We start from the raw sequence: 15,342 nt of genomic DNA on the forward strand, positions 1-15,342 counted from the left end.
CCAATTAGCTTTTCACCTGACAAATGGACGAGTGTGAGGAGGAAGTAGAACCTCTGCTAACAAATGTCTTCTCCAAACCTCAGAAATCTATTTAAGGGCCGGCAGTAAAGTTGTTTGTCGAGTAAAACGATGGAGTAATCTACAAAACAGAGTGGTAAAATAAATGATAAACAGTTGCTTACACACAGTTTTGTTTGTATACCAATCTGAGCTTTATTCCACTGCTAAAAGGTAAAAATAATAAAATAAAACCTTAAGTGCGAGCATGTGTAATAAAAGGACAAAAGATGTGTTCACAACCTTTCACATATGCAGATCTTCTCTTAATTAATTGGAAAATGTGTTGCAATAGGCCTTATAAACTGCTCATTAATACACACATTGCAGTGGCTTGCAGCAGCATAGATGTAATGCCTGGATCCTCTGAAGCGCATTACTGTCTCGGAGACAAAAAACGAGCTGCTTAAATTATTTTTACAGCGCCTCCGACTGCTGAAATTAAAGCGGTAAAATGACTTGCACCTCGAGTCTTTCAAGAGACTGCAAAGGACATTAAAAGGCAGCAGGAGGAGGAGAAGGAGGCCGTTAAAAGCCATGTGGTTTTATAGTTGCCCATAAACAGGCCGCGTGATGGGAGGATACGGGAGAGAAAGCAGATCTCTATTGGACGGAGTGATTTCTCTCACCCCTTCATTACTTTTTAAGCATAAAACCCGGACCTGAGTCGCTGCACACAAATCGGGGAGGAAGAGGATTTACAAGGGGAGCCTCAAATCCTGACGGCTTCAAGTACATCATCTAAGTCTGCGGGAAGATTGGGAATACCCCCGTTGAACAAAGACACATATTTCAGTTTTAAGTTCCTGCTTAAGAGGTCACCCTTTACGAGTCAAAGTCAGGCTTTTAAAAACAGGCTTCAGGTGAAGACAGGGAGGTCACGTCCTCAGGATTTTACAAGGATTTCTGAGGTTTTAGCAACTTAGTGTTCTTTCAAACCAATTCAAGACATAATATGGTTCAAATATTTCATAGATTCATCAAATCAGTATTCACCAGATTAATCAATGATGAAAACGATTGTTAATGCATCCAATGCTGACTTTTAATTCCACTCGCCTGGTGTTTCCTGAATGTTTTTACTGAGAGTATATTTAAATTGAATTTCAACACAGTTGTTTTTACATTTGGCAATGTGGTGCTTTATACCTGCTTGAAGACTCTAACATTGGGATTTAAATTTGTGATGTTATATTAAATTCCTTAAAGATTTACTAGAAAGAGCTGGTGTCAATTAACAGGAAATTGGGACAAAGCGATTTGGGTAAGAGTTTTGGAAGTTAAGTGTATAAACAGCTTTGGGAATAATTGGAACAGCTAGTAGTAGATAGTACGTGAAAACTCCAAAGAAGGAAGAGTACTGGCTATTTGACAAACCAATCTCATCACAATGTCCATTTAGCAGCTTCTCTCGAGCTTTCAATGTTATCACATGATATTTATCAGTAGGCAACGAGTTTCCATTTTCTCTGAGCACTTTCACATCCACTCTGGATTTAAAAAGGAGTTTCAAGATCATTTGAACATCCATCATTGCCTGACAACCAGCTAGACTCCATCTGCTGCTGATGATGAAGATCATGCAATATAATTGAAAGCTCCGGGACAGCTGCTGAATAGAACTTGAGTTGGGAATGTTATCTCAAATGAAATGTAATACATATTAAGCCAGGTTAAAAACAATTCAAGTGTTGTTTCCACACAAATAATAGACCTTTTTTTGTTTAGTGGGTGTGCACGTGTTATTGTGTGCTTGTTCTTTTACTGCTGACAAGAAAATCCTGGGCTCAGGCGGAGAAGCCTCTCAGCTCAGAGCGGTGATTCCAAGGCCAATTAGGCAGCCAGTAAAATAAAAGCTTTATTGACAACAGCTCTCCCCGACGGAGCCTCCTGCCGCTCTCCTCTCTGTGACCTGGACCTCTCACGGATGTATTCCCAGAACTCCATGATGCAGTCTGGATCTGCAGTTTAACACTCTGAGCGGGTGGGTCACCGCCGCGCAGCATCAAATAATTAAAGCGCTGCATCCTCATGGTCTCCCAGGATGCTTTGCTGTTGTTTTATTCATGCCGTGTTTATTTGTATCACCTTTTCCCTTCACTGGAAGACTCCGCAGCTCCACCTTATTCATCAGTTTGACTCAGACGCTATGTGGACTTCTGTAATTGACTTTCAAAACAGGGGCGATAAATCTCAACCCCCCGCACGAACAATAACACTTTAGAGATTAAACATATTAGCATGCAGCACAGGGGAAAACAAATTCATATATAACTCAAATGATTTAAACAGGACCAAAAACATTGCATTTCATTTAGTTTTCAAAGAAATGAAAATGCAAACACATATCTGAAATAGATGCATTTATGACTGAGCAACAGTGATTTAGTTTTAAAAGAACACAATGATGGAACATGCAAACACATGCATTTAAGTTTAGGTGAGTGCAGCAAATTACCACCAGTGTAATCAAAATGTATTTAAATGCAAATTAATTGCATGAAAAAAATAATTATCGTTTGTAAAAAGGCCTTGAGGCTCAAACCAGGGAAGGGTGAGATATTATAGAGGTTACTGAAATATTGAGGAATAGCCGGGGGAGCTAAATACTGTTTTTCTTCTTTTAAGCACAGAAAGCATGGAGCAAGTGGCTATTAACCAGCAACAAATCAAAGCTGGCTGCTGATAGGATGTAACCGGCAGAAATCAAAAGGCCTCCCATCATGTTTATTTTCTAAAGCAGTCTTTCTAAAAAGTGAGAACACAAACCCTGTACACACTACACAGCGTACAAAACACATAATTTTCCAATCTTGGAGTCCTAGATAATCAAGGAAAAGCTCATTGGCATTCAGCCCTACATTCTGCAGTGTGGAGTCTTGGTGAGTGAGGCCAAAAAAAGCCTTGCACTGCAAAAGACTGCAATGCTGACTTTAAAGCACAAAGCAGGGCATCAATGTGTGTGTGTGTGTGTGTGTGTGTGTGTGTGTGTGTGTGTGTGTGTGTGTGTGTGTGTGTGTGTGTGTGTGTGTGTGTGTGTGTGTGTGTGTGTGTGTGTGTGTGTGTGTGTGTGTGTGTGTGTCACTGAGTCCAAACAACCTTTTCAGAATAAGATGATCTCAACCTGTCTCTAATAAAAAAATCAGGTCGTTTAACAGTTTTTGGGAAATCCTTTTCAAGTCATTTTCCTGAAACCGGTGTTGTGATCGAACGCCAGCCACTGCACAAGCATCAGGAACATCATGAAGTGGGATCCGTGAAAATCAAAACTGACTAAATTACTTTTTCAGATGGGCGGAGAGAATGAAATCGAAGACAGACAAAGACAGCAAAGCAGCCAAAGGATGTTCTGCCAATTCACAAGTGCACATTTCCGCATGGGTGACACATGTCATCTCCTCAGAGAGAAAAAACTGTGAAAAACATAGGCGCGCACACACACACACACACACACACACACACACACACACACACACACACACACACACACACACACACACACACACACACACACACACACACACACACACACACACACACACACACACACACACACACACACACACACACACACACACACACACACACACACACACACACACACACACACACACACACACACACACACACAGAGAGGAAAAGGTCAGTAAACAAGCAGGGCACATAAATATCTGGAACAAAGACTCACTGCCACAGTGACATTGCTGTAATCCACCACATGGAAACCGTGAAGACAAAAACAAGTAATGTGGTATTGCATATAAATATGAATGAGGTCAATGACAGCTCTAAAACTAATTCTCCAGTGCCTTAATTAGATATGTCATCCTTTCTCATATTCTCAGCCTTCAAGATGTATTATTTCAACACAGGGAAAGAAAATATGCCAGTGACTTGAGATAATTCCACTTGTGAGTGTCAGTATATTGAATCAAGTCAGAATAAAGCCCATGGAAATCCTCTAACATGTTGATTTGTGTAAAATACGGTTAGATTTTTCAATTCCCCAGTCATCCAGACAATTCCACCCAACTGCGGCTGAATGTGATCCATCTTTGTCTGCCAGCTTTGGTTAGTTATTATTAGTTCACAGTTGGACCGATTTTGCCAGAGAATTAACTCAACTACGGTAGCAGTCAGACTATATTTGGACCAGTGTTGTATCAAGATGGAAATATTCTGGTGTTATTTATTATAAGTATGGTTACATACTGTAGGTTGATTGTAATCCCAATTATAAACAAATCATTTCCAGATATAATAAAAATGTGTGCAGATTATTTTTATTTAACTTAAAGTGACACCAGATAGCATTTTAAAAAGCTATATGTTAAAATGTTAAGTCATAAAACCCAAATTGTTAGTTTATCTATGACAGTAATTTATGGGGTCCTGTAAGACCATCTTCCTCTAAGCGTATAATCATTTTTCTCTCATCTTATTTTCCTTTCACTAGGCTCAGCAGTTCTACAATTTGAGACTGGAAATATGTTTACCATGAATCAATTAGCAGTGTTTCTTTGATGTTAGCAATTAATTTCAAAACAAAGAAACTGTCCTGGAGAAAAACTGAGTTGTGGCCACAAATACAGAACAACATATGACTTCAATAATCAGAGATAGATATAAAATGCCTTTATCATCAAAACAGTGGCGGTTCTACAGGGTGGCACAGGGTGGCAGCTGCCACCTCAGAAAAGTGCCTTACCACCCCAGCTGCGAGCCTTGTAACCCCTCATTTGAACGGGAGGACAGCGCAAAACGAGAAGCATTTCGGATCAGGGGCGGATCTAGACAAATATTCATGGGGTGGCAAGAGGGTGGCAGGAGAATTTGAGGGGTGGCATCCCCTGGCAGAAGTATATGCTGATTTAATTGCAGTCATATCAATCAATGTTAACTTGGAATGCCACAATATTGATATTTTAACTCAATAACATTAGGTGACATTATTGTGGCACATCAGTAAAGCCTTAAATATAAATATATAAGGTGGCACACGTAATTTAATGAATGTATTTTTTGAAATACTAACATAAAATACACATTCTGGTACTCTCTTATGAAGAAAAATAAATAAATCTATTACTCCACGACATATTTAAAAAAATGAATGCCATTTTAGTTTTTGTTACTTTGTTCTGAAAGCTGAACCTGCTGCTCCTCACAGAGAGGAGAGGGAAGAGACTGTGTGAATTACTTTACATTGTGGATAAGGGTGGATAGTCCCCATTGTTCTGTGTGTCAAAATGAAAGACAGCCCACACACCTATCAATCATCAAACCGTGGGGTCTTATTTCATTACGTGTTGATTTCTATCAAAGTAACAAAAAACTAAAATGGCATTCATTTTTTTAAATATGTCGTGGAGTAATAGATTTCTTTATTTTTCTTCTCAAGAGAGTACCAGAATGTGTATTTTATGTTAGTATTTCAAAAAATCTCCTCGGGGAGAATCCCCCCAGACCCCCCTGCAGGGGTTGGGTTTTCAGCATGTCAACTCTTTCACCTGTGGGGAAATTGCAGGATTGGCTCCAGGTCGCCTTTTTTATTTACTACAAGACAAATGTGCCTTTTTATTTCATACAGTTCAATTTGGATTGAGACAGGGAAATAATCTAAACCTCACGCGTGGCGTTTCACTGTCAAGGGGAGCGTGTATGTAATTACATTGCAAATACTGACTTGAGCCCCACCACTGTATGGGTTAGCCCTACCATAGATTACGCAACACAAATACTCTGGCGCCGCAACTGTTTGCGGTCTACTATGACAGAGAAGAGCCTGTCAAGTTTGGCTGTACTCAGCATTGAATAAAAACGCACCATAGCTTTTAATCTTAATAAGTTTGTGAGGCGTTTTGCTGATCAAGATGGTAATCACCACATTCAGCTGTTATAGGCATGCCAACTTGATGCTCTGCTCACGGATGAGTCGATGAGAATAATAAACTGTTTAAGAAGATGACCTTACATGTGTAAATACATGTTTCTTCTTTGTGGGGGTCTGCCCCCAAAAAACAGTTTCAAGTCCTGAGAAAGTCAAATAAGACGGTGTGTAAAACTTCACTGCCCAGCCAAAGAAAAGTAACCACTTTCATTTAACTAGGCCAGTAGGTAAGGGCTTTCCACTGGATAATAACTGCAGCGATGTATATGTTTTAGCTGAATACACGTTGTTTCAACCCTAATTGATGCAGTTAGTCATTTCTTTAATGTTTGTTCTTTCTGATATAAAGTCAAGGTTGTAACTGTTTGCAATGAAGTTGTGTGGCGCTGAACTGTTCCTTTGATTCTTTTGAATTATGATAGTAATTACTGCTCTTTCAAATTTGAAGGAGGGTGAGCAAGCATCTTGAGGAACGTTCATCATTAACTCCTCCAAAAAATATAGTTTATTTAATAATAACACTGAATATGTGAATCATAACAGTGATTGACAGCTGATAGGAAGTATATGATTGTTAATATTATCATATTCATACAGACACACATCGATGACACAGTTAATTCATGTTCTTATTGCAGCAGTCTGCATATTTGGTACCCCTGCTGGTCTAAGAGTTAAACCAACTCATTCAGTTAAAATTCATTAAATTACGTGTGCCACCTTATATATTTATAAAATATATATAAAGTAAATAATGTTTCTTTCATGTGATCAAGATATTATTCTTATTTATTCATGTAATGATCATATAGTTATTGTTTAAATGACAAGAGAAACATTTATTCAGTTAATTAATATAGTTCCTTAACTGATATTAAAATGTTGTCTTTTTAGGTTTTGGATTACAGTAGGTATCATAATGGCCCCAGACAGTACAGAAATACATTGAGAACAATTATATAAATTCCTTCCTGTATGACGGATGTAGGAAAATCCTTTTTTTACCACCCAAAAATCTATGGTGGGAGAGTTACTAAAAGCTCAGAAGGAAGACAAACAGATACAAATGTTCACCAACTAAAAACAATATACTTCCCTCCTCTTGTCTCATCTTTACAGAGACATGAAGACGTTTTCCCTCCACATGGATGGCTCTCTTCAGAATAACAACACTCATGCCTCAGTGCCTTCTATCTTCACTGTGCAGCAAACACACTCACATCCGCAGAAAAGGCCATTACAATCTAAACCAGGGCCATTAGAGCCTAAACAAAGAGCTGAGAGGCAAGCTAAAAATAAACCTACAAATGAGGCCTCTTAGCCGGGTTAGCTTGTTAGGCCGAAGCTGCGATCATCGATCCCCTGAACTCTGCGCACGGCCGCGAACACGGGCTGTGGACAATAACACACCCCTCTGCCAACACACCAATTTCCCAACTGGTCGCAACATAGACACTGCAAGGATGGCAATTACGGCTCTGTGGGTTTTTTCTGCTGTCCCTCCAGACTCTCTCTCCCTCATTATGTTTGATCTCCCAGTCATTATCCAGTGCAGCAGCGTTTCATCACCTCCCTGATCACATTGATCCGCTGCCCGGCTCAACACCGACGCGGACAAACTCAAACTGCCTGGTGCTCAATTAAAAACTGTGATTGCTATTGACAACCTCTGTTTGATATGTATCCCTGTGTGGCAGGTGAAAAACACACAATGGAGCATGCAATCCGAAGGTAATGGTGTGTTGTTGGTCTAGCCTCGTCGCCTATATGAATCATATTTGCATGTTATCATCTAAGCTATCAGTTTGGTGGTAGATGTTCCATAACATGTAGCAAGTTAAAAGGAAATGTGATTTAATTGGATCAATTACAATTTGTAATCAGTCTTTTCTTCTTTGTTGTGTCAGTTCTTCTTCTCCGTTATGCCACGCTCAACACTTTCTTTGCTGATGATTCATTTGTAAGCCTTAGGGTTAGGGTTCATACCTTTATTTTATGGCATATTTCTCCCTTTTCTGGAAGGAAGTATGACTTTCATTGACAGTAGTGTATCGTCGATTCTAAGGAATGGCAAGTAGAAGCGAGTAAAAGCGGAAAACCTAATAAAGTACTGTTAAACTAAGTACAATTACTGGTAGAGGGGCAACCCACACGGCTCATTACTTCATGCTAGCCCTACCTTCCAATCTCACTACCTCTGTCTTTGAACATGCCATCATTGGCCTTTTCACCAGCACATACCGAAGTAAAACTAGAGCATGGACGCGGGAAGGGGGGGTGCTGAGGGGGCTGCAGCACCCCCATCTGTTGGCGGAGAGTTGTAACTGCAACACCAAAAAGTTCACTAAACAAATCAATACAAACGTTTTATTTTGAGTTACTGTTTTTGAGTTAGCATTTTAGTGAAAGCAGTCTATAAAACACTTCACTATATAAGAGAAAGTGATAATGCGGTGTGCTTCTTCTGTTGATCTGCTATAGAAAAGAAGCTTGTCAGTGCAGACAAGATCAGGGATGGGAGTTTTGTGAAAGCAGGGTTCAACAACTTGCGAAAGGCAGGGGGAAAATGTAGGGAGCATGAGAAGTCCCATCAACACACAGGCCGTCAACAAACTGGCAGCATTGAAACGAACACCGATGAAGCCGCTGCTCTCACAAGCTGTTGCTAAAGACCAAATTACTGCATTTAATATGACGTTATTATACACGGCCCTCCCTACACGCAGATCACGCAGACTGCGTGGGGCCTCAACTCGCGGAGGGAGCCTCATCTGAAGCGCAAACGTGGTGCACTTAGAGCGCCACAGTTTCGCCGCTGCGGGGCTCCACTTGAGCCCCAGCTCCCTCAGTTCTTGTCACACACTCTTCACAGCGATAAAATGGAGGATGCTGTATTACATTTGTTTTACTTGACCAAGCTCTTCTGATCAAAGCCTTTGAGCAGAACGAACCAGTTATGTCTAGTCTTCTGGTTTACGTCTAATTGCATTGCTCATTTACATGAAAGAGGAACAGAGTGTAGAGAGCCAAAGCTGAAGATAAAAGACACGAGCTGCCTTATCACAGCAGAACAGTGCTCTGCATGCTATTAGCCTGTTAGGTTCAGCATGAGCTCTGATTACCTTAACAGTTCTATATACCTGTAGGTAGATAGTGACGAGAACACCATCAGGGATTCATTAGCCTGCTGTCATAATTAATGTGGCATGGAGCCGGAAAACAGCTCCCCTCAGGGAAGCGTACGGCGTCAGGTTGGCAAATGTAGGAGGGTGTTCACAGTCGCACCGAGTCACATAGGGTTATGGATTGATTAGTGCTATGAGCTTGTTAGAGCTATTTAGGTATCACAACTGATTCAGTCACTAGAATGCTGGAAAAAAGAGTGAAATGTTGTGGACAAGTGGAAGAAAGGGGTGGGAAGTCAGGGGAGGAAAGAAGACATTCTTCTTAACTTTAGTTACGTTTTTTTAGAACTCGATCCTGTACTAAATTAAATGTTCCAATTGCAGCTAAAATGACTTTCACTCGGCACACAGCAGTGAGTTCATGTGATGGATTCGGTATAATCACTAGCTAAGTACAATGGTAATGCCGCAAAACCTGACCAACATAATGCCAGTTTGTGGTGTTTTGGCACGGTTTCTACCAAAAATGTCACAAGAATCCATACTTTACTACCAAGTCGTTGCCAAAATTCTGAAATAGGTATGGAATTCGTTCTTCTACGAAATTACAGAACAAGTGCTCAAAATGGCAATGACTTATGGTAAATGTACTTCAAATAGCTTGATCAAGTTAGTGTGTCTATGTTTGATACTGAAAAAATGTGTATGACTTGAACAATGTTTTCTGGAAATGTACCATCAAACCAAAACTATAAGCTAAAAGAATCAAAACAATATGTAGAGAGATCCCCACATGGTGAATTAAAATGTTTTTTAATTATTTTAATAAGCGTTGGTCAAATTTAAACCAAAAACATGTTCAAATGTTAGCATTTATTTTTATCTGAATTGACCTGGTCAATCCTGTAAGCAGAACAATATTAAAAGAGCGTTGTTGCAGAAGCAGGGCAGCATTACGGAGTGTCAGCAGTGATAGAGGCTGTATATCTGTTAGCTTCCCTCTGCACAGGCCTCCCTTGCTGCTGCTGCTGCTGCTGCTGCTGCTGCTGCTGCTGCTGCTGCTGCTGCTGCTGCTGCTGCTGCTGCTGCTGCTGCTGCTGCTGCTGCTGCTGCTGCTGCTGCTGCTACACTACTGCTACTCGTGATTTGTGAATATAGGAATGTAGTAGTCAGGCCAACAGTGCGTCAGCCAATCAATTATTCAGCACAAATACAGCCTTGTGTGGTTGCAGGATTCTAGACGGATGGATAGATGGATGGATTGATGGAGGAGAGGAGTAGTGGACGAGGGGCTCAGCTAGCAAAGCGAAGAGAGACATATAGAAATTAGATATTTACCCGAGGCCGGAGTGGTATAGATGTTATTTATGGAAGACAGACCAAACCCATTCCCATAAAACAGACGGGCCGCCAGACAATTAAAGAGAGCAGAGAGGTGGCAGAGGAAAGAAGGAAAGAACATTGCTCCATGTCTGACCTATTTAGCAAACGGAGAGCCATAAACACAGCAAATCTTAAGTCACTCTGCAGCAGACAGACAGCCAACCCTAAAGCAGAGCAAACCACTCCAACCCTGTAAAAAAGCTAATCAAAGCCTGCAGGGTTCAGAATAGCTTTTAAATTGGGGCTCTGTTTTCTTTTATGCTTTTCACATTTTGAGCTTCTTCATTCCGTCAAAACAGTCCACATATAAAGAGAGCTACTGGATCACAACGGGTCTCATACTGAGCCACAAAATGTATGTTTCTGCAGATAGGCAATAGGAAATATATGGTCATTGATCTGCGGCTCCCAGAGTTCACGCAGCAGTTTATGAAGCATAGATTGGAGGGTGGAGTCTTTTGATCAACACCCACGAGTCTAAGCAAACCTAATGATTGATGTTCCGTAATAAACCTGACTTTGGCAGGTGATACGCAGATTATTTCCCGATTCATTCAACTAAACACTGGTCCAAAAAATTGAAGAAAATTGGGAAAAATAACAGTTTCCCGCACGCACAAACCCAAAGATGCATGATAATGAAAATATTTTTGAGGAGTTGGAACCAGGTTGGAATTTGAAGATTTTATGATTATCAACATTTCTACAGTTTATGTTTTCAGCGAATGTTGTAATCTTATAGGAAACAAAAGCGAACAGTAATGGGGAATTATTGCCTTAACTGAACATTTCTAATGCAATGTCCTTCAAGATAAAATGAAAAAAGTTACTAAAAACATGACGGAAGATGAAACAAATGTGAATAATCCCTTAAGGCCAAACTCAGACAAAGTTCCAGAGTGAATCCTAACCGGAGATCCTCAGCAAGGACACATTAACATTTGTGGTTTAGTTTGAATCTGGAACCTTAATATTTTGTAATATGTTTCCTGGCAGCAGTTTTTTTTGGAAGACTAACACTCCCATGGCCCTCACACTTAGGAGGGGCCCACTGGGCTTTATGCAGGGCTAGTATTTATCTTCACTAGAGCTGGAGGATCAGTTCAGCCGCAATCACAGAGGAGGAAGGGATATCCAAGGCCGATATCTCACAACCTGAACAAAAACCAAAACTTTCTTTTTAAATAGAAACCATACATTTTGTTGCAGATTCAACCCTGGTTGTGCTACCAGAATTGAAAGGTACGTACTACTTGGCTAGATTTCCCTAACTTTTGCCATGTAATGCATTGTGAACAAATGATCTATCAAGACCACATTCAGAAACTGAATAATTCTAGTACAAACTCTGGCAACTCAAGAACACATAGTGACAAAATCACGTTTCATTCCGGGTTCTTTAAAGCATGAAGTCTTGAAAACATTTGTAGCAAGTATGGAGTGTCTACCATTAGTGAAACATGTGAAAAAAACCTGAAAAAAATTAACCCCCTTGGGCCTTTTCTGGTCCACCTCTGCACACACAACCTTAGGGGGTCAGTGTAGAATTTTATAAATGTGGAAAAGTGATCTAGAAGCAGAATGGGTCCCCAAAAAGCTGAATCACAACTGGGGTCAAAGAAACCCTAAGGCCAACCTTTTAAGGCCAACAGTTGAACTGTTTGAACAACAACAGCCACATCAAGCTAACAAAGCCGATAAGTTTGAGAGCAACTGAACCAGACAATTGATACCAATACCATACTCTTTCATAAAATACACTAGTACTCCACACATATCAACGTCAAACATCAGACAAAATGTTTTTGATCCAATAATGTGGATTTCATGAAAAACAGTCCTGTTGAATTCATTCCAACTGATCAGTGTAGGAGAATCAATATAGAGAACCCAAACATCCCCATGATGTGCTCAACTGTGTCCGTGTGAGCAGCACTCACCTGAAGCAGCAGCTGCTCCAGGAGGCTGAGCCCCCATATCGGTGTGTGGCCCCCCGGGGATCGGTGGTATAGGCCTGGGCCAGGATTTGGCTGCAGGAAGGCCAACTCTCAACCCGATGTATTCCACAAAAGTCCCAGGGAAGTCTCCCGTCTCTTTGGTCCTCTCGTTGGTACCGTGCAGCCAGCCTCTCGGACTACGCTCGTCCCCATCCTGGTAGTCCAGCCCTGGCATGGCCATCAGTGTTGCCTTTTGGACAGTGAGCAGGTCGCCCGTCTGGAGGCTGATGTCATCACCGCGCTCCCGCTTGTATTCAAAGAGCACCCGGTACTGGAAACTGTCGGATGCCATGGTTACAGGAGCTCATAGGACTGTTTTAAAACCAAAAATAAAGGTGTTGCCTGAGATTTGCTGTGTTGAAAATGAAATAAATGTATTGGAAAAATACTAAAAGGAAACTGTTAGTTAAAAAATCCCTGAGGTGAAACTCTATCGTAACCTGTCCAACTTGTAAAGCCGCCTGAGATTTGCTGTTTGGTGCTGACTTAAATGACACAGTGAAAAATGATAAAAATCTGATCCCTGAGGTGAAATTTGACACCTTTGCTTAGTCCCACAAAAGCTTGAAGGGAATGTCCAACCTTCTTTATACAAAAATGTAAGTCCTCCAAGTATAGTGAAGCTGAATTGACCAGCTGGCCTTTTGCTTTAAAATGTAGATTTGGCTTAATGCAGTTCTTTAAAAATCCGTCGTATCAATCCACCAGTCTGTCAAAGCTCTCCAGTCTGAGGCCTCCAAATGGGCAGACCACTTACCAGCCACCACACTTTGCCTGTGATTTGAAAAGAAAAAGGCAGAGGGGGGCTAGGTGGTCTTGAAACTGGAGTGTGGCACAGTTTTCTAGGACGGGGCGACCTCCAGACGTTCCCCAAAGCTCCTGCGGGTTCTTTCGGTTTTAACGAGAAAGTGAACAAAGCCTACTTAGTCCTCTGTCAGATCAGACGCCTGCATACTCCTATACACACACTCACACACACCTGAGGAAAATCCACTGCAGTGCAGAATTTGGCTTCTAATCCTGAGTGTCCCTATGTGCACTCTGCTGTGTGAAATCCTGCTGCTTCGCCTTTCTTGTCTGCGCAGCCTCCTGGAGCAGACACACGCTCCTGCAAACTTAAAATGAAGTTGTAGAGGTTAACATCACACACTTTTATGCAGATTTAAGGATTAAAATGCATTTATATACTGAAATATATCCAACTTGAAATTATTTGTTTAAAAAGTCAGAGATTAATTAAGTACAAAGCATGCTCAAAACTTCAACATAAGTAAGAATATTCTAATGAAAATGAATTGAAAGCATCCCTCACCACTATGATTAGCAGGCTGACAGAGAGCTATCAGTTACAACAAGTGTGACTAGGCGAATATGAACTTCAGACAGACAGCGTGCCCGACTTAACTCGCCCTGCACCAGTCTGCCCTGCTGTCTGCTGCAAACACACAGCAAACTCACCGCTCAAACTGCACGGAAGAGCCCTGGTCCTCCACCGACGCCTCTGCGCGCGAACTGTCCGCTTCCACACAACCCAAACCCCGCAGTGCAAGCCCAGACATCCGTGAATCCCGTCATGATAAATGGATGGCGTGGCTGGTCCAGCAGACAGACAGCCTGCTCGGTGCTGTAGTGACCGGCAGTGCTGATGTCAGTAAACCCCTCCTCCCCCCTCCCCCTCCTCCTGCCGTCTGCAAATTATGCCAGCAGCCAGCGGCGGAGACGGGACGGGTCGGCATGGCGCAGCTGCAGCAAAACCACCGAATGACCCGGTTACGATGCACTCATAGTTAGTGCCGCATTTGTGATATATTTGTGTGTGATGTTGTGTTAAATACATAGCCACGTGGATGAGTATGGGATGTGCAGGAGCTGCAGAGAGGTCATGAATTATATAGAAGTCTGTGACCTGGAAAATAGTTCCTGCATGTAGCCTATTCCTGCGCACCAGAGTCGCATTTTAGGGAAAACAAATACATAATTTAAATTCAAAAAATACCTAGAGGATGATAGGATGAGAGCCAGGTAAGAGCTGCATGGTGGGACTTGGTTGTTGTAGTCATGGATGTGTTGTAGTGCGCACATGACGCAGCAGCAGACAGCCAGACTGCTGCGTCATCAGGTGCGCAGGTTTGGAGCTGCAGAGAACATATGGACACATTGTACGGAGCAGGAAGCGGGTCTGTAAGGCTCAACTTTCTCCCGTCACTGTAAATCTGATGGAGAAAACCAGAAGAGAACATTATAGATTCGGTCATTATTAAAAAAGTATGCTCTCTTAAGGGTTAGGATAAGTGCAGGTGTGTGTCTTCTTCATGTATTAACATGTTTCCCAAAACTATACATTTAGACTAGTCAAATGTGTTTCTATCATCCCCTTTTTGTAATTATTCTGGATGTATTGGCCTTTATCTTATCTTGGTTATGTAAATAAATAACTAGGTTAAATATGTTTTTAAAATATTGTTTATATGAGCTCTAACAGTGGAGAAATTAGCATAAATGCATTCCAGGAGGACGCAACCCTGCTTTGATCTGGAGTTGGAAATATCTCAGCGGTACAAAGTAGAAGAGGAAAATTAAAATAGAGGCATTTTTACTAAAGGTGATAAGAGTGAGGTATGGAAACCAAAGCTATCCAAATGAAATACTTTTAGAATATATATATATTTTAAGGGGACAGTTCATCTACCATTATAAAGTACTTATTTTTCCTAGTAGTGTGCAGTAACAACAATAAAGTTGACTGGGCTTTAGTCAGACCACCTCTCCTCCCTCCTCTCTCTAAAATAAAAATGGGCAATTCACCTCAAAATCAAATCGATGTATTTTTCTCAAGTGTGGGTTATTTATAGTTCTAGATTGTTTTGGTCAAAGTTGCCAATTGTTGGGA

At 41.2% G+C, this 15,342-nt stretch overlaps 1 protein-coding gene across 2 annotated transcripts in view; it reads right to left on the bottom strand.

Moving 5' to 3' along the window:
- Positions 1-14,065, bottom strand: part of pik3r3b (phosphoinositide-3-kinase, regulatory subunit 3b (gamma)) — a 276,953-nt gene extending 262,888 nt beyond the window's left edge. For both annotated transcript variants that reach the window (XM_079667835.1, XM_079667834.1), the window contains exons 1-2: positions 13,911-14,065; positions 12,396-13,567 (exon numbers count right to left, since the gene is read on the bottom strand). In XM_079667835.1, coding sequence (XP_079523961.1) covers positions 12,396-12,744 — 349 coding nt within the window. In that variant the 5' untranslated portion in view covers positions 12,745-13,567; positions 13,911-14,065. The remainder of the gene's footprint in view (positions 1-12,395; positions 13,568-13,910) is intronic.
- Between the last annotated feature and the right edge of the window lie 1,277 nt (positions 14,066-15,342).

Source organism: Notothenia rossii (assembly GCF_949606895.1).
Source record: "Notothenia rossii genome assembly, chromosome: 1".
In the NCBI taxonomy this organism is placed as follows: Eukaryota; Metazoa; Chordata; class Actinopteri; order Perciformes; family Nototheniidae; genus Notothenia; species Notothenia rossii.